Source organism: Papaver somniferum, chromosome 11 (assembly GCF_003573695.1).
Source record: "Papaver somniferum cultivar HN1 chromosome 11, ASM357369v1, whole genome shotgun sequence".
NCBI lineage: Eukaryota > Viridiplantae > Streptophyta > Magnoliopsida > Ranunculales > Papaveraceae > Papaver > Papaver somniferum.
The window spans coordinates 4,419,974-4,446,578 of NC_039368.1; the positions used below are offsets into that span (position 1 = coordinate 4,419,974).

The 26,605-nt window shown below is 37.3% G+C and overlaps 2 protein-coding genes across 2 annotated transcripts; one reads left to right on the forward strand and one right to left on the reverse strand.

The window, feature by feature from the left end:
* The first annotated feature begins 18,148 nt into the window (after positions 1–18,148).
* Positions 18,149–19,386, forward strand: LOC113323958 (F-box/LRR-repeat protein At4g14103-like). The gene is made up of 3 exons (XM_026572302.1): positions 18,149–18,882; positions 19,116–19,129; positions 19,268–19,386. Exons 1-3 carry the CDS (start codon positions 18,149–18,151, stop codon positions 19,384–19,386), a joined length of 867 nt encoding a protein of 288 aa, XP_026428087.1.
* A 677-nt stretch (positions 19,387–20,063) lies between these two features.
* Positions 20,064–26,398, reverse strand: LOC113323959 (IQ domain-containing protein IQM3-like). Its single transcript, XM_026572303.1, has 6 exons — positions 25,944–26,398; positions 25,723–25,840; positions 21,015–21,110; positions 20,838–20,930; positions 20,682–20,783; positions 20,064–20,588 (listed from the first exon to the last, which is right to left on the reverse strand). Exons 1-6 carry the CDS (start codon positions 26,396–26,398, stop codon positions 20,064–20,066), a joined length of 1,389 nt encoding a protein of 462 aa, XP_026428088.1.
* Positions 26,399–26,605: the final 207 nt, after the last annotated feature.

Genomic DNA, 26,605 nt, shown 5'->3' on the forward strand with positions numbered 1-26,605 from the left:
GCGATTCGAGCTTCTAATTGATCCACAAGAGATGATTGTGTGAGTGAGGCACTAGCAAAATGTTCATTTTCACGTTGTGGCAAACGATGCATGTGCGAATAGTCAGTAGGGTTCATGTATTGAAGCTCGGGACTTTGAAAATGTCCATAATAATTCCTATAACTATTGACATCATGGTCTATGGGAGGTTCATAACGTGAAGTTTTTCCACACGCAAGTTCTCTAAGGGATTCGTTGTATTCCCCAACTGTAGAAAAAGATCTAGACATGACTGGGCTCAAAGGCTAAGTAAAGAGTTTACAAAGCTCAAAATTTGGTTTTTAAGGGATTGGACTTTTTGGAAAAATTTGGTTTTGTTGGGAAAAATTTGGTTTTGGCGGGAGGCATTTGGTTTTGATGGGAAAAAGAAAAATTTTGGTTTTTTAGGGAAAGATTTGGAAAACTTTTTGGTTTTTATGGGAGAATTTTGGTTTTGTCGGGATAAGGAGGAAGAAGAAAAATTTGGTTGTTAATGTGGGAGCAAAATAAAATTTGGTTTTAAAATCTGGGAGCAAGTAAATTTTTTTTTTTTTTTTTTTTTTGAACTTATCCTAGCATAAATTAACACAACCCATAAAAGAAAATAAAAACAACAATAATAATTACAAACCCATAAAAGAAAGAAAAAGAAGAAAAAGAAAAATTATTACAAGCCCAAATAAAAAATAAAGAAAAACAAAAATTATTACAAGCCCACAAATTAAAAATGGAAGCCCACAGGTTGGGTTCTCTTAATGGGTTTAGGCTTACTTGCTTAAGCACAGCCCAGTTGCTCAGTTTGGTTGCAAAAGCCCAGTTGGGCTTTGGATCATCCTAAGCTTTGGCTTTTCTGAGGCCCAGTTGGGCTTTGGTTCAACTTCTTCACCTTCTGCAGCTTACAGCCCAGTTGGGCTTTATTCTACACCAGCTGCAGCAGCTTCAGTGGCAGCAGGATCACCAGTTCAGGTTCAAACAACAACAGGCCAGCAGCAGGCTTTGGGTTTCAGGCTGCAGCTTTGGTTCAGCAAGTTTCAGCCTTAGCAGCACAGCAACAGGTGCAGCAGCTCACAGGATTCTTGGCCTGGCACCAGCAGGAGCACCACAGCAGCACAAGAGCACCAGCAGCAGCAGGTGGTTCAGTTCAGGGCTTGCAGGCAGGGCAGCAGCAACAAGGGTCAAGTTCTTACAACCCAGCAGCTTGGCAAGCTCAGCGGCGCCAAAAACTTGGTAGGCTTTTAAAGATATTATATTTAAATGCAAAAAGATCCCCGGCAGCGGCGCCAAAAACTTGGTAGGCTTTTAAAGATATTATATTTAAATGCAAAAAGATCCCCGGCAGCGGCGCCAAAAACTTGGCAGGCCTCGAAAGGGTATAGAAATTGAGCGCAAATAAAAACGGGGGCCTACAGTAATACCGCAAGTGCACGGTCGTCAGTTGTAGCTCGTGCAAGTACGGGTCGATCCACAGAGATCGGGTGTGTTTCGGAAGTGTTTTAGCTATTTGGGTTCCTAGATTTGCTTTGGGCTTAGAAGCCTTTTGGAAACTGTTGGGCTTAAAGTACTAATGGGTTTGTTCATAATAAAATGAACTGAGCTTGGGCTCAGTTTGTTCTTTGAAGTGCAAATGGGCTTAGGCCTTAAACTTAGGCTTTTGATTAAGCCCACAGTTGATTGGATTGGGCTTTTAACCTTAACCTAAACTGGGCTTTGAGCCTTAATGAAATGGGCCTTGGTGGACTGAACTTGAGCTTTGATTTAGCTAGGCCTTTGGGTCTTAACCTGAGCTGTGGTTTCAGTTTGATGGACCTTTGCTTGGCTGCAGGAAGCAGCAGCAACAACAGCAGCAGCAGCACAAGTGCTGCACTGCAGCAGCAGCAGCTTGGCAGAGGAAGAGAGCAATGCAGCAGGAACTGCAGGAAGGCAACAGCAACAGCAGCTGCACAAGTGACAGAGAAGGCAATGTAGCACAAGTAACAGAATGTACAAGCAATGGAAAGGAAAGCAAAACAAGAGAGTTGCATGGCAGATGGAATAAGAGAAGCAACAGAAAAAAAAAAGCAATGGAAAAACTAAACAGTAACAACAGGGTGAACAAAAACAAAACAAAACAAAACAAGATGAACCAAGGCCTAAGCCAAGGGCAGGGATGAATAAGAAACTGAAATGAAGCAAAGCTAAGGCAGGATACAGGCAAACTAAAAGAATGGGAGGAAAATTAGCTTGCTCATTGTCACTAGTGAGCACTAATTTCCCCCAATGCACAATCAACACTACAACCTAAGCATACAAGGAGAATGGCAAGAACATCAGCTTGCTATGAGCACTGATTTCTTGCCATTGCACAATCAGCACATTGCTTCACAGATACCTAGCCTAGCATTCCTTCAAATGTAACAATACATTAAACACAACAGGAACATTTAACTGACAGTGAACATTTAACAGAGAATAAAAAGTCTAACATGAACATAAACAAAATGAAACTGAGCAGAAATTAACAAATGAACTGAAATTAACATGTGAATACACATAAACATCTAACACATTAACAGGAGACAAATAACAATTATAACATGAACATAAGCATAAGACAAGAAATTAACAAAACACAGCAACTACTAGCACATTTAACTGAAACATGAAAATTAACAGAACTTGAAAGTTCTGGATGTAGGCTAATCCTAACATAACTTTCTAACACAACCCATTAACCTAATTTATACACAATATCTTTTTCCCCCAAAACAGTGAACTAGGGTTTGGTAAAAATTGAAATTGGGTGTTACCTAATCACTGATAGCACTCAATAGCTTCGACCCAATCTTCCTTGTCATCTTCTCTTGCTTCCCATACCTCCAATTGCTCTGTATCATCAACTAATTTCACACCACTCACTCTTAGGGTTCAGTGGTGAGAGAATGGGCGAAATTAATTGTTTGATAGAGATTAGAACGTGATATAGGTGATGGGTCAGTGTGTATGATGATTTGAGAGAGATGGTGGTGGTTGTGGTGATTGAGAAGGAGTTGGTGGCGGAGCAGGTGGTGGTGATGGCGACAGCAGGTGTTGGTTCTGCAGGGTGGTGTGGAGGAGAAGGCTCGATTGAGTTTGGGGTTAAATGGTTCGGTTGCTAGGGTGTTAGGCGGGTCCATCGAGTTCGATGTTTCGTGAGATGGGCCGCGAGATGCGAAGCTGGTAGGTAGATCGGACGGCGATGTGAAGTGAAGCTTGTAGCGACCGCTATATTATATAATACAACAAAATCAACGATGCCAGATGGAGTTAGGTGTTGTAGTGTTAGGCGGAGATATCAATTTTCGATGCACAGCAAGGAGCGACCGTTGGATTCAACTACCATCTAATCTGAAGGCTTGGAATTTCAGCGCTGTGGTGCTTGGCAGAGACATCAGATTTTGATGCTCAGCAAGGAGCGACCGTCGGATGCTTCTGAGAAATGATCTGATGGCTGAGAACGGAGGCGCTTTTGTGTGTAGAAAATGAGGTTGTGCGCACCATTCTTCGCGGCTTCCTTGCGTAATTTCTCCCGGCTTTTCACTACTTTTCTGCTCTTTTCTCCGCACTCATCCGAACTTTATTTATTACCTAAAAATGCAAAATTAATTAATAAAAATATTTATTCTTGAAAACAATGAAAATACAGAATATGGGATAAAATGTAGAATTAATGCACAAAAGATGAGTTAAATGCCAACAAAAAGGGATAGATATATACATATTTGGCACTCATCAAATACCCCCAAACCTGAATTTTACTTGTCCTCAAGTAAAACAAAACTAAGGAAATCCTAACTATACCACTGTCGCTGGTCTCTCGAATGCATTTAGCGTATGCACTAAGCCTTTTAAACCACTAAGTGTCCCTAGTGGACGAGTGAAGTCTCGTGAAGGTTTACCAGAGTACCTACAAACTAGGTCAAAATATAAGCTCAGATTCCATCAAACGTGACATGTGCAAAACAGTTTAAGCTCACAGCAAATGGAGATGTCAATCTAGCTATCAAGGCACAATCCTAGCACTGATAACAAAAAAAGACATGTGATAAGAGTGTAAAGTGTATCTACACATGTGTAAAGAAAGATCTGAAGTTATGACTACTAATCACCAAGAGATAGTTTCTCAGGCTAAGAACTGAGGTCGAAATCTAGCTAGCTGTCCGGACTTTACGAGAATTGTGAATGAGTTGGAGGTATTTCACAATTTCTCGCGTTGTACATCAATGGCATACACCCTCCTTGCTTATTACAAAGAAACAACAAAATGACATTACATGACTCTTATTTACATTGACTTTCTCTTTTATTTTGGAACAAGAGATGATGGAATTGATAAATACTTGATTTTTTTTTTTTTTTTTTTTTTTTTTTTTTTCTTTTTTTCTGATATATTTTTTTTTTTTTTTTTTTTTTTTTTTTTTTTTAGAGGAAACACTTTTGATACATAACAAAAGGAAACAAAAGATTACATGACACTTTGCAAGAGGTAGCCCTTTTTGATGCACCCAGTTAAATTCGATGGTTGTCTTTCTTAATGTAACCTCCACCTTCTATCCCAACCAACCAAAGAACAAGCTAGTCAAGTTTCGTTCAGTATTCTAAAGTGATTGGCAATCGTAACTTCCTATCAAACACCTTGAAGATCGAGGCCATACATGTATTGGTAGATCGTGCGCGTGCAAATTTCTTATCACTATGTGAATTGTGCTAGAATCAGGGTGCCTAAATATCTAGACTAAGACTCCTAATAAAAATACATATTTGCACAAGAGTCAACATTTCAAGGTAAATGAGCTCCATTTTTTATGATTTTTCATTTTTTTAATTTTTTTCAATTTTTCAATTTTTCAATTTTTTTGGAATTTTTTCAATTTTTTCAAAAAGAAGAAGGAGTTCGTTTTCAATTATGGCATATTATCGTGGTATCTACTCTATACCCCCAAACCTAAACTAAACATTGTCCTCAATGTTTCAAAATATGGAAAGAATTAAAATGCAACATATGGAAAGGGACATGCTGAGTAGAGTAAAAGGAGAGAGAATACCCGATTTCGGCGAAAGCAGAATTAAAACTCCGTTATTCAAGGCAAAAATCCAACATATTTCAGCCGAGATCATATTGGATGAGCAGAAAATATATACAAAAGGAAATTTTACTAACACATTATCTACAAGAAAATTTGGTTTTAAAAAATGGGAGCAAAGTAGAAATTTGGTTTTAAAAATAGGGAGCAAAAGAATTTTTTTTTTTTTTTTTTCTTGAAAAAGAAAATGAAATTTGGTTTTTGAATTGGGAGCACGCCCACTGTGCAAGCCTCTAATGGAATGGAATGAAGGCTGCGGCCTACGAAAATCCAAGTTTTAATTTTGAAAGTTTAATTTGGCCCAGTTGGTTAAGGCCCGACGTTTGTTTTAAAACTTTGGTTTCGCGGTCCACTTTTCAAGTCCACAATCGGTTACAAGCTCAGCTGGGTTTAAACCCAGAGTCCAAAATACAAGTCCAATGAAAGAATTTAAACAAGCCCACACAAAATAAATACAAGCCCACAAATTAAACAAACAAGCCCACAAATAAATTATTACAAACCCAAAATAGAAAAATAAAAAGCCCAAAAAATTGGGTTAATTATTACAAGCCCACAATTAAAGAAATTTGGAAGCCCACAGGTTGGGTTCTCTCAATGGAATGGGTTTAGGCTTACCTTTGTAGCACAGCCCAGCTGCTCTGATATTGTTGCAAAAACCCAGTTGGGTTTTGGTTCTTTTCCTTGGTGGCTTCCCAGCAGAGGAAGAACAGGTTCAGAACAGCAGGTCCAACAGCAAATGAAGTGAAGCAGATGCAGATGCAAATGCTATGAAATGAAATGCAAAATAGCTAAGACAAACACAAATAAAACACAGCACCAATCCCCGGCAACGGCGCCAAAAACTTGGTAGGCTTTTAAAGATATTATATTTAAATGCAAAAAGATCCCCGGCAGCGGCGCCAAAAACTTGGTAGGCTTTTAAAGATATTATATTTAAATGCAAAAAGATCCCCGGCAGCGGCGCCAAAAACTTGGCAGGCCTCGAAAGGGTATAGAAATTGAGCGCAAATAAAAACGGGGGCCTACAGTAATACCGCAAGTGCACGGTCGTCAGTTGTAGCTCGTGCAAGTACGGGTCGATCCACAGAGATCGGGTGTGTTTCGGAAGTGTTTTAGCTATTTGGGTTCCTAGATTTGCTTTGGGCTTAGAATCCTTTTGGAAACTGTTGGGCTTAAAGTACTAATGGGTTTGTTCATAATAAAATGAACTGAGCTTGGGCTCAGTTTGTTCTTTGAAGTGCAAATGGGTTTAGGCCTTAAACTTAGGCTTTTGATTAAGCCCACAGTTGATTGGATTGGGCTTTTAACCTTAACCTAAACTGGGCTTTGAGCCTTAATGAAATGGGCCTTGGTGGACTGAACTTGAGCTTTGATTTAGCTAGGCCTTTGGGTCTTAACCTGAGCTGTGGTTTCAGTTTGATGGACCTTTGCTTGGCTGCAGGAAGCAGCAGCAACAACAGCAGCAGCAGCACAAGTGCTGCACTGCAGCAGCAGCAGCTTGGCAGAGGAAGAGAGCAATGCAGCAGGAACTGCAGGAAGGCAACAGCAACAGCAGCTGCACAAGTGACAGAGAAGGCAATGTAGCACAAGTAACAGAATGTACAAGCAATGGAAAGGAAAGCAAAACAAGAGAGTTGCATGGCAGATGGAATAAGAGAAGCAACAGAAAAAAAAAGCAATGGAAAAACTAAACAGTAACAACAGGGTGAACAAAAACAAAACAAAACAAGATGAACCAAGGCCTAAGCCAAGGGCAGGGATGAATAAGAAACTGAAATGAAGCAAAGCTAAGGCAGGATACAGGCAAACTAAAAGAATGGGAGGAAAATTAGCTTGCTCATTGTCACTAGTGAGCACTAATTTCCCCCAATGCACAATCAACACTACAACCTAAGCATACAAGGAGAATGGCAAGAACATCAGCTTGCTATGAGCACTGATTTCTTGCCATTGCACAATCAGCACATTGCTTCACAGATACCTAGCCTAGCATTCCTTCAAATGTAACAATACATTAAACACAACAGGAACATTTAACTGACAGTGAACATTTAACAGTGAATAAAAAGTCTAACATGAACATAAACAAAATGAAACTGAGCAGAAATTAACAAATGAACTGAAATTAACATGTGAATACACATAAACATCTAACACATTAACAGGAGACAAATAACAATTATAACATGAACATAAGCATAAGACAAGCAATTAACAGAACAAAGCAAACACAAGCATATTTAACTGAAACATGAAAATTAACAGAACTTGAAAGTTCTGGATGTAGGCTAATCCTAACATAACTTTCTAACACAACCCATCAACCTAATTTATACACAATATCTTTTTCCCCCAAAACAGTGAACTAGGGTTTGGTAAAAATTGAAATTGGGTGTTACCTAATCACTGATAGCACTCAATAGCTTCGACCCAATCTTCCTTGTCATCTTCTCTTGCTTCCCATACCTCCAATTGCTCTGTATCATCAACTAATTTCACCAACTCACTCTTAGGGTTCAGTGGTGAGAGAATGGGCGAAATTAATTGTTTGATAGAGATTAGAACGTGATATAGGTGATGGGTCGAGTGTGTATGATGATTTGAGAAGAGATGGTGGTGGTTGTGGTGATTGAGAAGGAGTTGGTGGCGGAGCAGGTGGTGGTGATGGCGACAGCAGGGTGATGGTTCTGCAGAGGGGTGGGTGGAGGAGAAGGCTCGATTGAGTTTGGGGTTAAATGGTTCGGTTGCTAGGGTGTTAGGCGGGTCCATCGAGTTCGATGTTTCGTGAGATGGGCCGCGAGATGCGAAGCTGGTAGGTAGATCGGACGGCGATGTGAAGTGAAGCTTGTAGCGACCGCTAGATTTATAATACAACAAAATCAACGATGCCAGATGGAGTTAGGTGTTGTAGTGTTAGGCGGAGATATCAATTTTCGATGCACAGCAAGGGAGCGACCGTTGGATTCAACTACCATCTAATCTGAAGGCTTGGAATTTCAGCGCTGTGGTGCTTGGCAGAGACATCAGATTTTGATGCTCAGCAAGGAGCGACCGTCGGATGCTTCTGAGAAATGATCTGATGGCTGAGAACGGAGGCGCTTTTGTGTGTAGAAAATGAGGTTGTGCGCACCATTCTTCGCGGCTTCCTTGCGTAATTTCTCCCAGCTTTTCACTACTTTTCTGCTCTTTTCGCTCCGCGACTCATCCGAACTTTATTTATTACCTAAAAATGCAAAATTAATTAATAAAAATATTTATTCTTGAAAACAATGAAAATACAGAATATGGGATAAAATGTAGAATTAATGCATAAAAGATGAGTTAAATGCCAACAAAAAGGGATAGATATATACAATATTTGGCACTCATCAAAGGTTAAGAAAGGTCTAGCAGCAACAGGCAACAGTTAGCTAGCTAGCTAGCAAAGGCTAGCCAGCAACAAGACCTGCACCAGCAAACAAATGTAGAGAACAGCAAACAAATGTAGAACAAAAAAAAATCAAAATTCAAAAAAAAACAACAACAGCGCCGCTAACCGAGTCCCCGGCAGCGGCGCCAAAAACTTGATAGGTTTTATAAACAACCTACAAACTGACCTGCAAGTGCACAGGGTCAGTTGTAGCTAGTGATGGGAAGAAAGGGTTTGTCCACAGGGACTTGGAAGGAGCTATTGTTGTTTTCTAAGTAAAATCTACCTAAACAGAGAATTGGGGAAAACTAGGATATTGAATCCACCTAAATCCTCAGCTATATCATGTCCAGTGCAAGTCTTGCTCTTGGCCTTAGTAAACAAGGTGAAGGTTCAGGCCTGCCTTGTGTTCTGGGCTTTCATCTAGGATAAGCTATTCACCTAGTTCACTAATGCACCCCTAGCATTGATGGTCTTCTTACAGCACCATCAATCACAGATGGATTTGATCACTAATTGACTAACTATCCTATATCTAAAGAAAATTGCTCACCTAGTTAATCCTGTTCACCCTAGCATTGGTGGTCTTCTTACAGCCACCAATCACAGGTTACTATCATCACTGAGTAATCAATTCTCCATGGTTCTAATTCAAGCTCATCAAGAACAAAACTAATCATTTACTTCACTGTGGCATAGAGGCTTCATCTACTTCCTAGTGATGAACTAAAACATGGTAGACAGACCAGTGAGTAATTTGAAATTGAAATAGAAATTGAAACTGAAATTAAAAGGACATTGAAATTAAACTGAAATTAACCCAATTAGGGGGTATCTCGGCTAACCAAGAACACCCTTCTCTCTACACATCAATTGCCTTTTATAGTTTTACAAAATATCCCCAAATTTCGAAACCCTAACTTACAAACCCTAATTTTTGAATTGAAAATTCCACTCACCTAATCCCTGAATTGATGTCGACCCATGCCTATTCTCTCTTCTCTGCTCCTTCTGCCCTATTCTGCTCCATTTGACGCCCTAAATCGAAGTGTTGTATCAAACCCACACCTAGGTCAGTGAGATGAGTGTGGGTTAGGTATAACAGCTAGATTTAGGGAGATGGGATGTTGGGGGAAGTGTGGAGGTGATGTTTAGGGTGGTAGGGTGATGATGGTGTTCGTTGTGGTGATTGAGGCAGTGGAGTTGGCGGAGTTGGGTGGTGAAGGTGATGGTGGTTCTCTGTGACGGGGTGGAGGAGAAGATGGGTTCGATGGAGAAAGGGGAAGGGTGCGTTTGGTTTGATGGGATATAGGGTTAGGTGTTATAGTGTGTGTCGGGATCAGCAAGGTTTGATGTATCGCAAAGCAAAACCGTGGGATGATAACTTCTGAAACGGATCTAACGGAGAAATTGAGACAGATCATGAGCGACCGTTGGATGCAAAAATACAACGAAACTGACGGCTCAAGATGGAGTTAGGTGATGTAGTGTAAGGCGGAGATATCAAACTTCGATGCACAGCAAGGGAGCGACCGTCGGATGCTTCTGAGAACTGATCTGACGGCTGAAGACGCAAGCGGGTATGGATTTGGGTTTTAGGATTTTGGGTATAGAATATGGGTTTGGGAAATGAGTTTGGGCTTGGAAAACCTTGAGCCCACTTCTTCTTTAAGAACAACTTTCTTCTTCAAGCCCATTTCTATCCTTTTTTTGGTCTTCCGCACATCACTCTTCGCGGCTTCCTTGCGTAATTCCTCCTGGCTTTTCACTACTTTTCTGCTCTTTTTGCTCCGCAAGTCATCCAGACTTTATTTATTACCTAAAAATGCAAAATTAAGTAAGAAAAATATTTATTCTTGAAAACAATGAAAATACAGAATATGGGATAAAATGTAGAATTAATGCACAAAAGATGAGTTAAATGCCAAGAAAAATATATAGAAATATGCACTTTTTAGCACTCATCAATGAGTAATCTCTTTTGTTTATGTTTAGGAAACTTCTTTTGAGAATTTATTTTTGTGTTTTTAAGAAGGATAAATAGGGTTTGGAATAGCCATTATTGTGAATACACATAGTTATTTCCAACAATTTTCATCTTGCAATGTTTTTAGATTTATTTGTTTCAATTCTAAAGTTTATTTGGAACATGATTTTGCAGTATTAATATTTATGGTTTTATATATTGCAATGTGTTATGGGATATGTCTGTTTGCGTCCGTGAACTATGATTATCCCATACGTGGTCAATAGTTATCTCTCTCAGATATCGATATGAAAGTATTGATAAAAGATTTAATGAACTTTTGACAAACAAAAATTAAACTTATTATGTCATTATGCAAATATTGATGGAAGATAGGATGAATTTTTGTTTACAAAGATTAAGTCTATTGTATGTCATTATGCAAATAGTGATGAAAATAGAATGAATATTTGTTTATTCTAAAGTATTGATCTTCCCTGATACTCTTTTATGTGAATACGATGCGGATACGTAAGTTTTCTTACGAGAGCATTTCCAATTAGATTAATCATGAATTCTTTTATGGTTAATTTGGTTGAGTATTTCGATCAAATTAATCATGGGTTCTCTTGTGGTTAATTTAATTGATATTTTTGGATAGAAATTCATTTTCATATGTGATTTGTTAATATCCAAAGAAATCATTCTTTTCTTGTGAAAGTAAGATCGTTCTTGTTGTTCTTTCGGGAATGACATTTTATGAGGGAGAGTTTTTAATTGAACTTGTGCTTAATTGCCATATCTTTTTGGGGAGTGCGGCTGTGGAATATTGTACGAGTTATCTTGTATCTTCATAAACTCGATCCTTGATGAATGCATGTAGTTTCGACTATATGATTGCATCTAAAAAGTTGATATGTTTTTTTTTGGTCATGAAGTATCTCCATGGAGATGTCATTAGGATCCCACTAGTTTTCGTACCTATGCCAATTTTATTGACAAAAAGGTGGAGAATCAATGTGTATTTCACACTACAAATACATATGATTTTCGGATCATTATGTAAGGGGAGTGGTTTTCATGTGAGATGAAAGTATTGACTAAGGGGGGGTGATACATATCACCATAGTATTGTTGTCGAAGTTGTAATACAATTGAACTTTGATGTTGTGTAATAATACTATATGACACTGTATAACAATGTTTGAGAGATATTGATTTCTCATTGTTATGGCTACGGATCTTCAACAACTATGATGCTGAACTGAACATCTGTGGAATCATGGGAGTACTTGTAAGTGACGAAGATTTCGAGTAATGTTAAAGAACCAAGGAGACCAAGCATGTGGACGAAAAGATGCAAAGTTTATTTATTTTGTATTCCATATGTATTGATAGTTTTGTCACTAAAATTGACAAAGGGGGAGATTGTTAGAGAACTGCTTGATCGAACTTGGAAGCGTTGCTATCCCAAGGTTGTTTGTCAAATTTAGTTGTCAAAACTATATGTCTTGTTTTCTAGTCTACTTATAGCTAAGTCTCGGACTAGGATAGTAAAGTATACTTGAGCTCTGGACTCCACGACGTTTATCATATGAATAAGAAGAACTACTCAAGGAACTGGTGGAACTTCATTGACAAAAGGTATGTGGAGACTTGAACTTATCTATCACTCAAAAGTCTATATATTTTATCTCCTATTTTGAGAAAAATGTCGTATAGGTATATAGATTTCGATTATACATATTTGTTATTTCGATCCGAGTTTATTTCTCTTATCTATTTCTCGAAATATGTGTTGCTAATCTTTCGATTTAGCCAAGTTCATCTTTACTCGTGACGAAAGTCATGTTGAAATTTCAATATCTTGAGAATCTCTTTGATAAAAATAATTTATGAATAACAACTATATAACATCCTCTAATAAAGTTTCAATGATTGAAATGAGAGTTTAGATCATGTAACCATCCTTGGATATAAGAATAGTGTGTTCGCACATTAGTGTATAAGTCCGTAAAGCGGGAACCTAATGTATGCATTCTCGAAGGTGTACAATTGGTTGATGGAGACTAGGTAAGTATGCGTACCCTTGCGCATGATGGAGGAAGTTCATGTCCGTGAATTTCTGCTGAATTTGAAAACTAATACAAACTCAATCTGGTTACCTAAGTACGCATACCCGTACGCATACTGGCGGAAAGTTCACATCCATGAATTTCTGTTGAGTTTGGAGCCTGAAACAAGCTCAAAATCTTGTTACTTAAATACGCATATCAGTACGCATACTTAAGTGTGTTACTTTCTAAGATCGGTCGTTCATGAACTCAAACATTTATATAATAAGGAATGCAATCTTTGCAAAACGTGTATATAATGCTCATGAATTGATTCATGTGAATCAAACCGATTTAGATTCAATTGTGTCTTGTACTTATATAAGATCTAAGCAATTGAAAAAATATCTAACTACTTCTTTTAAAGTCATTTGAACTAGTTGTGCTGAAGATGAATATGACTGATATGAAAGTGCTCTTATGGATAACCATTAATTAACTACTGTTGAACCAACTAAGTGTACAGGTTTAGGTACGGTTACTCAAACCTATATGAAGTTACATTTAATTTGTGTATGACAAGCTAAGTTCGATCTAACGGTTGAAAGATACTAGCTTAAATATAATCAGGTTTTCATCTAACGGTGAATATTGAATGCTTTGTTACTAAGCAAACATTGATTGCAAACCCTGATTTGAAATTTATATAAATGAGAACTCTAGCAACTGGGAAACCTAATACCCACACCTCCTATGTGATACTAGTTGTGTTAGATAGAGTCGATTCTCCTTTAACCTTATGTTTCTCTCGAGACCATGTAGGTTAACGACATAGACACTTCATTGGGAATGTGAAGCCATACCCAACCATCTTCTCTATAGTTGCGTGATCTTATCTTGTTGTTTCTATCGTTTGAGTACAATCGTAATATTGTCTTGAGAATTATATCTCTAATAGGAAAGATACAAAAAAAGTCACTAACATCTTCGTCTCATCGGTTGTAATTCCGCAATATCTTGTTTTGCTAGTCGATTAATATTATTGTGAGGTGATTGATAATTCTAGGCTATTCTTCGGGAATATAAGTCCGAGTTATCGATTGGTTCATGTTCACCTTGATTTATCAAAAGATGGAACAAAACTCTTATTTATTTCTGTGGGAGACAGATTTATCTATTACCGTAGACTTTTCTGTGTGAGACAGATTTGTTTATTAAAGTCTTCGAATTTGGGTCGTAACAACTCTTGGTTGTGGGTGAGATCATCTAAGGGAAACAAGTGCTTAGTATCCTGCTGGGATCATAGACGTAAAGAGTTCAACTCTACCTTGAATCAATGTGGGATTGATTGGGGTTCAACTATTGTCCAGATCGAAGTTAGTTTGTAGTCGGATATAGTCTGTATGTAGCGTCTTAATACAATGTGGTGTTCAAATTTGGACTAGGTCCCGGGGTTTCTCTGCATTTGCGGTTTTCTCTTTAACAAAACTTCTGGTGTCTGTGTTATTTCTTTTCAGCATTATATTTTTTTATATAATTGAAATATCACATGTTGTGCGTTGTATCGATCAATTGGGTAATCCAACCTTTGGTTGTTGATTGAAATTGATTGATCCTTGAACATTGGTCTTTTGGTACTGTTCAAGTTTTCATCTCTTATATTCAATCAGGCTCGCAGATTTCTATCTGCTCATTGTAGATTGAATTAGAGATAGAGATATTAACTCTTTGATATATCTTTCTTAAGGTTGAGTCTAACTATCTAGTTGACTCTCTTGAAAGTTTATCGGAATTAGTCCATAAATATTGCTAAGAGAAATATTGGGTAAGGTTGTTAGACCCCCGCTTTTTCAGTAACTTTCAACCAAGCATGTGGAGTGTCACACAACTAGTCCTATTGACGCTGAGGTACCGTGTTACATATCTCGCCACCAAGTGGTGGTCATCGCGGTTGAAGTGATACACAACTCTCCCCAGTAGACTGTAATTTTCATGTTGCTTAATGTTGACACAAAGGTGCACCTCCTTGCTGCATCTCTCTCCCGCATGTAATGAAGTCGAAGGTGTCTGCTATCTGGAATACGCGTAGCGTGCCAGTATCTTTGTTCCATATGCGCGCAAAATTGAGATGCTTGCATCTTCACATACCTTAGCATGTGAAAACGCCCGTTATATTGTAGATATTTCATATGACCAAAATATGCATGAATCTACGAAGTGGTGCGAACATAAATAAATAAATTATGCAGATACCTAGTGGGATTCCTATTGGGATCTTGTTGATATGATGATTAGGATGTCCACTTGGTATAGTGATCCTTTTTAGTGGTGATGATTGTCGAACACTTTTTTCCTTTTTTTCGAGCATGCTGTCGTTAATTTTTAAATAAAAAGCTCATCCGAACTGTAAAATCAATACAAGTTGCTGGAGAATATCTCTTCAGCAATCTAACAAACACTAGACTTGATCATGTTGCAGAAAACATAATCTACACGGAAATTATCACGAACTTTGTATTTTATAACGTTGTGGACATAAAATCAACACAACAATTTTCCGAACACAGCTATAAAATATTAAACGAACATTGATCTTCAGGTCTGTACTGGACTATTTAGGGGCCCTAGGCAAAAAAACAAAATGGTGGCCTAATTTATTTATTTTTGCCTATTGTTTCAAATAAAATGATGATACAAGTAGAATAAGTAAAATTTCAAAACAAAAACGTCTACATAAAAGTAACCAATCAACTAAAAATTGACCTCTTAAAAGAACTTGATTTAGAGTTTCTCTGCTCTTTTTCTTTTCTTAGCTTTGAAAGAATCATTATGACGTTTTTTTTTCTTTGTATGGGTCATAGCACTTGGTAGTTATTCCCGGTCCTTTGTTTTGTTATTTCAAAACTTGCACATGAAAAAGCACGATATCACATGAAAAAGCTTGTTTCATATGGATAGCATATCAGCACATAAGGAACATAAAAATTCAAAAATCCTTGTCCAAAAACTCCATATTAGAATACCGTCTCTTTAGGTGATACTTGACTGTAATACTAGGATGGTAGATTTTCTATCGAAATTGTGTATCATTGTGTCCACGCAGGAGGGGATATTATGAATTATGACTTCTGGCTAAAATTATGGCCTCAGAAATTACCAGTAAGGGTTAAACTATAACTCCATATTAGAATACCGTCTCTTTAGGTGATACGTGACTGCAATACTTGACTGGAAAAATTAAAGAACCATCTTCAATTTTGGACGGAGAAAAATTGATGCTTCTGGTGCAAATCAACCAACCACAGCTATTGAAGATTGTTACGTACTATCGCCATGATCATTTAAAGTTTTCTCGGATCTCTCTACTTTTTGATTGAACTAAGATTATTAAAAAGGGGAGGGAGAGGGGATTTATCTTTGTAAATTCTGGTCGCTAATCCAAATCTTGCAGAACCCATTGACATGTCTTAATTTTCCGTGGAAGAAGCAGAAATTCAAGCGATAAGGGAAACTATGAGAACTGCTTGGGAGAGAAAGAATTTAAAAATCATAATCGAATGTCATGCTTAAAGAATTACTCAGAAGATTAATCAAAGAGATTTATGTGAGGATCATAGATGTCAAACAATGTTGAATGCCTAATTTCTAAAGTCAAGAGAGTAATTGAAAATTATATTAAGTGCACTAAAATTGAAATCGTCCATATTTAGTCCAATAGGCAGAAATTAACCGAACCTGTATAACTTGGTTCTCCACTCCAGTTTGGCTAATGCTATTTCCTTATGCTGACCATAGTCCCACATGAAAAACTGTTCGAGGATTCTTAATACTCCCTCCGTCCCACTATTAAGTGACCTATTTACTTTTAGATTTTGTCCCATTATTAAATGATCTATATCACTAAACAAGGAGATATTTTTTAAATTATTCTTTTAATTGATTATAAAAAATATATGAAATAGCATAATTTGATAGACATATTTGTATTCGTTACGTACATGTTTTAAAATGATTTCAATGGTATAAAATTTGCGAACATCCGTGATGTAGTTTGAGAGATAAATCATTTCAAAATTTCACTAATTATTATCCATATATGCTTAAAAATACTTTTTTCGACTTGCTTGCCTTAAAAATTGTGCAAATTTGAACTAGATCACTTATTAGTGGGACGAAGGGAGTATTAATCAAAACACAGTCTATCGTCCATAAAATGAATATTCTAGGGATTAAATAAAAACATTCCTTTAAGGAGGTTATTTAATGAATATATTATTTTGGTCAATGAGTATTTTTTGATTTAAAGAATACTTTTAGAGTAATACATCTATAATTTTGATGTTTCCGAACAAGAAAATAGGTCAGCTAGAAGAAGATACTCATGAATTGACTGACATCATTTCTAACTTATGTTATAGAAACGTGATGCATGGTGAACATTTTTTGAAATATCCTAATGAGATTGACACACGTAGAATCACTCACGGAAAAAAAGAATTATTGATCCAGTAATAGATTGTGTGAGTCATGCTTGACCAGATGATACTATCGTTATACGGAATGTGTCAAAGAAAGCATCTAATCACCATAAGAAATTACTTACTACAACAAAAACAAAATATTATACTAGTTGTTCATGCATTGCAAAAAATTAAGGACGATATGTATTTTGGTTTAGGTAAAGAAGAAACAATAAACGTTAAATGCATATTTTGAAAGAGATGACTTTTTATGCGAATATTATTGATTGGATAAAGTATTTTGATTAATTGATATGTAGTTTCTGGTATGAAATTTGGAGAACATTTGTTTACATTTTCATAAGGCCTTTAAAGATTCTATTTTTTTTTTAATTAATGCATTGAACAGGGTTATTTAGTTAACCCTTTTGCCCAAATTGGAACCGAAAAAAATTATACACTTGAGGACGTTATTCATTTATCAAACATCTGCTTATGGAGGTTAGACATTACTACTAGGCATGTGCTTGTGTACTACCGATTTGCTGCCAGCATATGTCTCATTCACCCATTAGTTTGTCCCGAGTCAAACTGGTGGTGCTCTAATAAAATCTTTACAACTACTTGAATCTGACCCGCGAGAATCCGAATCATCTCCTAAAATCCAAGCGCCCGGAAGTCCACGATCTTTTCTAAAACACTTTCCTGAGTTTCCTCTTTCTTCACTCTCTCCAAATCTCTAAAGTTTCCTCTGAAACCACTCACAGATCAGCCTTCTTGAATCTTCAATTCAACCTTACTTTTTTTATTGCTGTATTAGTGTTAACCCATCAGATATTCTTGTGATATTACTGTGTTAGGGTGTTTAAATGAAGAATCAAAGTAAAAGAATGGCAACATAATTTTCTCAATTTATCATAATGTTAGAATACGGACATCCAACTAGAACCAATTGGCAATGAGTGGAGAAGCCCTAAGAAATTATAAACTGCAGGATCTTAAAATGCCCAATAATGTGTGACAAATAATCTCAACACGTAATTTTATGTTTTTTTTTTTTTTTTAATTTTCCTTTTTCTTCTTTGTATGATTATTTCAAGGGGACAGAGGATAGAATTTTCTTTTTTTTTTTGAATTTAATGAGAGAGGTAGCAGAGGATAGAATCAGTAATTTACCGGACTCACTTCTTCATCATATCCTTTCGTTTCTAGGTATCAAGGATGGTGCTCGTACTAGCATAATATCAAAAAGATGGAACTACATTTGGACCACTATCCCCACCCTTCATTTTGAGAACACCATTTCTCCGAGGAACCCCATTTGGATCACTATCGCCACCGAGGAATTCATGGATTTTGTGGATGGTACATTGCATCGTCATAATACGTCAAACATAGACAAGTTCTCTTTCACCTGGGATCGCCACTTGAAAGAATCTCGGGTTCGGTCTTGGATCTCTAATGTGATAAGGGGTAATCTTAAAGAGCTCGGTCTAAAGTTAAACCAACGTGGAGACAACCCATTGTTTATATCGTTGAAACTAAATACTTATCCTAGTATCCGCCTTCCTAAATATATCACTTTTCCAAGACTCAAGTGCCTTGAACTCTCTGAATTTGATTATAGCAGTGAGTGCTGGAATGAGAAACTCTTTTCAAATTCACCCGTCCTTGAAGAACTGATTCTTAGATTCAGCATTTGCAGTATGAGGAATTTCTCTATTGCAATCCCTACACTTAAACTCCTGAAGATTGATAGTCCGGAAAATGGTTTACAAGACTGTGTTTTCAAAATCGATGCACCAAGGCTTGTCAGTTTCACCTACTGGAGCTCTGAGGCAAAAGAATTTGTCTTTCCCAGCTTCCGGTTCTGGTGAAAGCAGATGTTTGCTTTTACTTTGATGAAGAATCGGATAGTCCGAAACAAAGGAGGGTACTTTTTTCCCTTGCACATGTGAAGTGTCTTACTGTTTGCGATAGAAGCCTTCTGGTATTCTTGCTTACATCAATCTTTAGAATAGTTAGTTTTGTGTTTCTTTCTCCTTCTATGGTATAATTTGTCTTCTCCAACTGACTTATTTGTTGCTGTTGCCTTGTGATAAATAGGCTATCTGCCCCAGGTACTATTTGTCGAACTATCTGCCGACATTTCATAATGTCAAAATGTTGAAAATATCTGACGAAATTAACTATGGTGAAGAGCAGTTCCTAATCTGGAGTCGCTCGGAACTAATGTTAAATTTATGCATGACTTTCAGGTATGTATAATGACAGTTTGCTTTCAGGTATTTACTGGGAACCCAACGGAGCTGATGTGGGTGAATCTGATATTGAGGAATGCAAAAGCTTTGGAAATGATGACTGTCCGTTACAGTGATTATTCTGATGGCTCTGTAAATGCTAGAAGTGAAAAACAACTTATGTTACCAAGTATTCCAAGAGCCTCACCTGGTTGTGTGATTAAGTTCTCTTAACTCGGTGGTTTTCAGTGAAAACTCGAAAATATTAGTTAGAATCAGCTTTATTTCAATCTTTTCTTGCGCATCTGCCTGTTATCCATGTGAAAAACTTAAAAGAAAACAGTGGGTTGTTTTTCATACTTTCTTGACAGCTACAATTACAATCTTTTTTTTTTTTTTTTTTTTCTTTTTTGCCAAGTTTAAAAGTGGGCAAGTTGAAAAACTTTTTTTATTTCTTGCTTCTGTTTCAAACTTCCATCAAGATAAAAGGCTACATCTTCATGCCTCTGATATTCAAAAAATAACATAACATACGCTTCAAAGATCGTTGAAAAGACACGCATTCATACCGTATGCCACTATCTAGCTTGTGGAATTGGTTGCCATTAGAGATGGGTTTGGAGTTTTACGAGTAATAAACATAATTTCATCATTTCTAAAGCCGTTGTAACTTTCAGTTTTGAAAACTGCACTGAAGGCGATCCACAGCTTACATTGTGCATTGATAAAACCCAAGGACCGTAAGAAACAGTACAAAGGTAACGGGGTGATGTGCGCAGGTAAAAATATATGGAAGAAAAGAGGTCAATATGACTCAATTATCAACAGTGCAGTTACCCGCTGAACCATTTTTGGAGCGAGGAGAAGATGGAAAGAGTTCAGTATAGTGTTGAGAAGTTTCAAGCGGAGCTCTTGGTGAGAGATTGACAAACTCCAAGGCTTGTTGTTGTATTTCAGGAGGGTAATCTGCAACACACCCGATTCTTGGACCGGCTCCGGTGGACCATTTTCGCGAGAGTTGATGACCAAGCTGATATGAAGATGTTGCATTTTTGGAATTGATCCTCTGTAATATTTTTATCTTGGGCACATCTGCTCTTGGACTTTGGAGACCACCTGATAAGGTTCTCTTGTGACTTGCTTTCCTTTCAATTCCGAGACTACCTTCTGTTGGTTCTGAGAGTATTTGGTCTTCCACTTCACCATTCGGAATTTCAAGATGAAGAGAATCAGAAGATGCTGAGGCTTCAGTTTTATTGGCAAAAGCTTCTAATGGTCCACTCCCATGAACTGAATTGCTGTCTCCATTGCTCTTGTGGTCATCAGTAGAAGAGCGAATCTACAGTACCAAAAGTTAAAAATGAGGCTCGTTGGCTCAGAAGATACAGAAAACAAAACAGTAAGTGTCCTGATATAACCAAACTAATGATACCTGAACTTTGTTAAGGTCGGCCCCATTTTCACTGAGAAAATCTTTAAAGCTGTCGAGGTTTTCTTCAGTTGGACGATAATGTCCACTGTATGCAGAAATTGTCTGCAATAGGAGATAGAGAGTTACTTAAGATTGATTATAAAGCCAATGAATCACCTTAAGCTCTCCATTCTCCGCAACAAGCCTTCCAGCTGCCAAGGTAGTTCCTCCAGCAAGAAAAGTGGAATGATGAAAACACCCTTTCTTTTTCTGCACACGATAAGCACAGTGTGAGCGATTCAACAACATCCAAAATAGCAGAATGGTGCGGCAACAAGATTGTAGTGCTATTACCTCTCCAGCATAAAGTTTCTTGGATGTACTCATTACAAATATCCATTTAGCTCCTTCAGATCCTATACTTGTATCCATAAGTTCTCCTTTCCCAACCTGCACAAACCATATAAATTGGGAATTTTACAAACTTCAATTATAATTGAGAAAAAAGAAGAATCAAATTTCCTTAGTAAGATTCTGAAATCTAAGAAAAAAATCCTTGGACTGTTGGATTAACTTCAACATAGAAGTCACTAACAAGCTGGTTAGGACAAGATTAGGAAATTGATGTAATCCTAAGGGAATTAGAAGTCATCTAGTTCTAAGAAAAGGAAAGACATGTAATAAGGTAATAGGACTAGGAAAAGGAATTCATAGTTCTATATATATATGATCACCAAAGTTGTGGTTGATCATATGAGCAAGATTAGAGCTTGTGTTTAGTTTTGAGAGATTTTCTAAACATCAATAAAGAGAGTTGTCTTTATGTAAGCTAAGTTTCATCTTGCAGTTGCCATTAATTGGTATCAGAGCTTGTTTCTGAACCATGGAAAACGAAACCACCATTGTGGGTGCAAAACAGTTCACACCACCATCAATACAAGTTCCAATCCTCAACGCCACAAACTACAGAGTATGGGACATGGGAATGAAGGTACTGATGAAAATCTACAAGGTGTGGGATACAATTGAACCAGGAACAGATGATGAAGATAAGAACAACATCGCTATAGGATTACTCTTTCAAGCAATACCAGAAAGTCTTGTTCTACAAGTTTGTGAACAGGAAACTTCAAAGAAAATTTGGGATGCAATAAAGGCACATAATCTCGGAGTTGATCGAGTTAAAGAAGCCCGTCTTCAAACCTTAATGTCTAAATTTGAAAGAGTGAAGATGAAAGACACTGATACTATTGATAGCTTTGCAGGAAAGCTATCAGAGATAGCCTCAAAAGTTGCGTCAGTTGGAAAATCCATTGATGAAGATAAACTGGTAAAGAAGTTTCTGAATAGTTTACCAAGATCCAAGTATATTCATATCATAGCTTCTCTCGAACAAGTCTTAGATTTAAAGAATACTAGCTATGAAGATATAATTGGAAGATTGAAAGCATATGAGGAGAGAATCCTTGATGAAGAAAACAATGGAGAAACTCAAGGAAAACTCTTGTACACAAACTCTTACCAACAAAACTCTGCGACAAGAGGAAGAGGTCGTGGAAGAGGTGGTAGAGTAAACAGAGGCCGAGGAAGGGGAGGAAGGTTTAACTCACAAGATAGAACAACAAGTCAGAATGATCAAAACCAAGGGAAAGAAAAAAAGGATAGATCAAACATTATTTGTTACAGATGTGATAAACCAAGACACTTCTCCTCTGTATGCCCTGAAAGAATACAAAAGATGGAAGAAGCAAACAAGAATGAAACAAGGGAAGCGGATACAGCTCTTTTCATGCACGAAGTTGTATTCTTAAACGAAGAGAAATTAATACCAAAGAACTATGAAACAAAGGATAGTGAAGAAGGAGTATGGTATCTAGATAACGGAGCCAGCAACCACATGACTGGTAAGAAACATTATTTCTCTGAACTCAACGAGAAAATCAAAGGAAAAGTGAAGTTTGGGGATGGATCTTCCGTAGAAATTGAAGGGAAAGGATCAATTCTATTTCAGAGCAAGACCGGAGAACATAAGCTTGTCACAAACATCTACTTCATCCCAAACTTACAAAGCAACATTCTAAGTTTAGGACAAGCTACAGAAGTTGGATGTGATGTTAGAATGCGACAAGATTATCTAACCGTTCATGACCCAAGTGGAAGACTTTTAGTTAGAGTCTCACGCTCACAGAATAGACTCTACAAGATAAGTCTCATGATTGGAAGGCCATTGTGTCTGAATATGAGACTGGAAGATCAGACATGGAAGTGGCATGCAAGATTAGGACACATAATCTTTAGAACTTTAAAGGCAATGTCTCAGAACAAGATGGTTCGAGGACTACCACAGATAAACGATGAATCAAGGATCTGTGAATCATGTTTAGTTGGGAAACAAACGCGTCAAGGTTTTCCAAAAGCAACAACATTCAGAGCCTCAAAGCCATTAGAGCTTCTTCATGCTGATTTATGTGGTCCTATTACACCACAACAAAACAGAGTGATGGAGAGAAGAAACCGAACTCTATTGGAGATGACGAGAAGTTCATTAAAAGCTATGCAGGTACCCAATTATCTATGGGGAGAAGCTGTACGACACTCCACATACCTAATAAACAGGATACCTACGAAAGCTCTGAAAGACATGATTCCATATGAAAGTTTGTGAAAGAGAAAACCAAACATAGATCATTTAAGAGTGTTTGGTTGCAAAGCATACACAAAAGTTGATTCTGCAACTCTTAAGAAACTGGATAATCGATCTCAGAATCTTGTGCATCTAGGAATTGAGCCTGGATCCAAAGCTTACAGATTATTCAATCCAACAACGAAAAGAGTAATAGTGAGTCGAGATGTGGTATTCGATGAAAAAGCAAACTGGAACTGGAAAGAAACTAATGATGGACCAAATAGGGATCCAGGAATGTTTCACATGAGATTGGGTCAAGTAATTGATGAAGGCGAAGGACCCATAATCATCAATACCAATGGAAACAATGATGTTAATCAAGAAGAAGAAGAGAATAATGAAAACACTGAGAATAACGAAGAAGTAGAAGAAGAAGAAGAAGAAGAAGAAGAAGAAGAAGAAGAAGAATAAGAAGAAGAGGAGGAGATCGATGAAATAACTCAACCCATTCCACTGCGAAAATCAACAAGACAGATACAAAAGCCATAATATCTGGAGGATTATGTTCTTCAAGCTGCAGAAGAATGTGAGATTATGCTACTTTCTGTTAATGATGAACCAAGGAATTTTCAGGAAGCAAAGGTCTCGACTAAATGGACACAAGCATGTAGAGAAGAAATTATTTCAATCAACAGAAACAAGACTTGGTTTCTAGTTGATAACCCAGGTGGGGTAAAAGTGATTGGTCTCAAGCGGATCTTCAAGGTTAAAAGAAATGCTGATGGAACTATTAACAAATATAAGGCAAGACTTGTAGCTAAGGGATACGTTCAAGAATCAGGCATAGACTTTGATGAAGTTTTCGCACCAGTTGCTAGACTAGAGACAATTCGTCTCTTAATAGCAGAAGCTGCATCAAACTCTTGGGAAATACATCATTTAGACGTAAAGACGGCATTCTCTCATGGAGAACTAAGTGAAGATGTGTATGTTGAACAACCAGAAGGTTTCGAAGTAAAGGGACAAGAACATAGAGTTTACAAGTTGACAAAATCTCTCTATGGTCTAAGAAAAGCCCCTCGAGCCTGGAATACAGAGTTAGATCAAATCTTAAGAGAAATCATATTTGTGAAGTGCTCTAAAGAAACATCAGTATACAGAACAGAAGAAAAGGGAACGCTTCTTGTGATTGCAGTCTATGTAGATGATCTATTTTTGACTGGCAACTCCCTTAAGGTGATCAATGAGTTCAAGAGAGAAATTTCATCAAAGTTTGAGATGTCAGACCTCGGAAAACTCACTTATTACCTTGGCATAGAAGTCCATCAAGGAGTAGATGGGATTCAGATTAAACAAGAAGCTTATGCAAGGAGAATTCTGAAAGAAGCATGACTTGAAACTTGTAATCCAACTAAGATACCAATGGAGTTTGGACTTAAAGTTTCAAAGGCACAAGAAGAAGGAGAGATTGATTCAACGAGTTATAGAAATGTTGGATGCCTAAGATACTTGTTACACACAAGACCAGACTTGGCTTTCACTGTGGGAGTAGCAAGCCGTTATATGCAGAGTCCACGCAAGTCTCATGGTGATGTAATAAAGCAGATATTGAGATATCTAAGAGGAACAATCAACTGTGGATTGAAGTATGGTCGAGGAGGATCAAAAGGAATTGTTGGGTATAGTGACAGCAGTCATAATATTGACCAATATGATGGTCATATATTTTATCTAGGAGAAGCACCTATTACATGGTGTTCACAGAAGCAAGACACTGTAGCCCTCTCATCCTGTGAAGATGAGTTTATGGCTGCAACAGAAGCAGCTAAACAATCAATATGGCTTCAAGAACTGTTAGGTGAAATCAAAGGAAGAGAACCTGAAAAAGTTCTCATCAAGATTGATAATAAGTCTGCAATTGCACTCACTAAAAATCCAGTGTTTCATGGGAAGACGAAACACATTCACAAAAGGTATCATTTCATATGAGAATGTATCGAGAAGCAGATCATCAACTTTGAACACATACTAGGAACTGAGCAGAAAGCAGATATATTGACAAAGGCATTAGCTTGGATCAAGTTTGAAGAAATGAGGAAATTAATAAGAGTACAAGATTTTTCACAAGCACAGTTGAAGCTTAAGGGGGAGAATGTTGGATTAACTTCAACATAGAAGTCACTAACAAGCTGGTTAGCACAAGATTAGGAAATTGATGTAATCTTAAGGGAATTAGAAGTCATCTAGTTCTAAGAAAAGGAAAGACATGTAATAAGGTAATAGGACTAGGAAAAGGAATTCATAGTTCTATATATATATGATCACCAAAGTTGTGGTTGATCATATGAGCAAGATTAGAGCTTGTGTTTAGTTTTGAGAGATTTTCTAAACATTAATAAAAAGAGTTGTCTTTATATAAGCTAAGTTTCATCTTGCAGTTGTCATTATGGACGCATTCATAGCAACTCGATTCCACCTTGAGATAGGTGTTTCTGGCATATTGAAAAATGAGATTGTACTGTGATTCAATCTAGCAAAATCAATTGCTTGCCACCTGCAAAACCACCACCACCACCAGAAATGTCAAGAACAGACAGAAAACAGCAAATTTTACAAAGAAAGAAACTAATGGGCTTTGTTTAGATTTAAGAAATTACCAGTATTCTTCAGCAAGAACAGCAGAATCAGCTAACTTACGCCGAGTCCTATAACCTCTGTAAGCTTTCTGCATCTTCAACACAGCTTTAGTTTCCCCTCCAGAACCATCAATCTCTGTTGCTGATCTCAACTCAACCGCTTCTACAAAATTTTCACTTCCTTCTCCTGATTCTTCTTGAATGTTAATCACCGTTGATTTCTTAGTAACCAAAGTTTCAGAAAAAAATTCAGTTTCTTCTTTCTCAGTAACCACCATTGAATCAACCATATCTGTATTCCTACTAGTCAAAGTTTCAGAACTTTCTTCTATTTCTTCTCTCTCTTCATTGCTAACCACCATTGAATTCATGACCTCTGTATTTAAACTGGTATCATCAACAAGTACCATTCTTTTATCTAATAATTTATGAGCAACAGGGAATGAAGAAGGTGGGAAAGATGTTTCAACCTCCATTAAAGAAAACAAGAATAAGTCCCTCTGTAATGTATCAAATAGTACGAAAAAGCCTAGTTTCAGCTTTTTTTCAGAAACAGTCAGAGAGAATAACTGAGAGGAATGAGATAGATAGGTATATTTCTGAAAATGGGTGTTGTAGTTTGTTGGTTTTTATAGTGAAATGAGAATGCCATTAAAATTCTTCAGTTTTGTTTTATTTCTTCT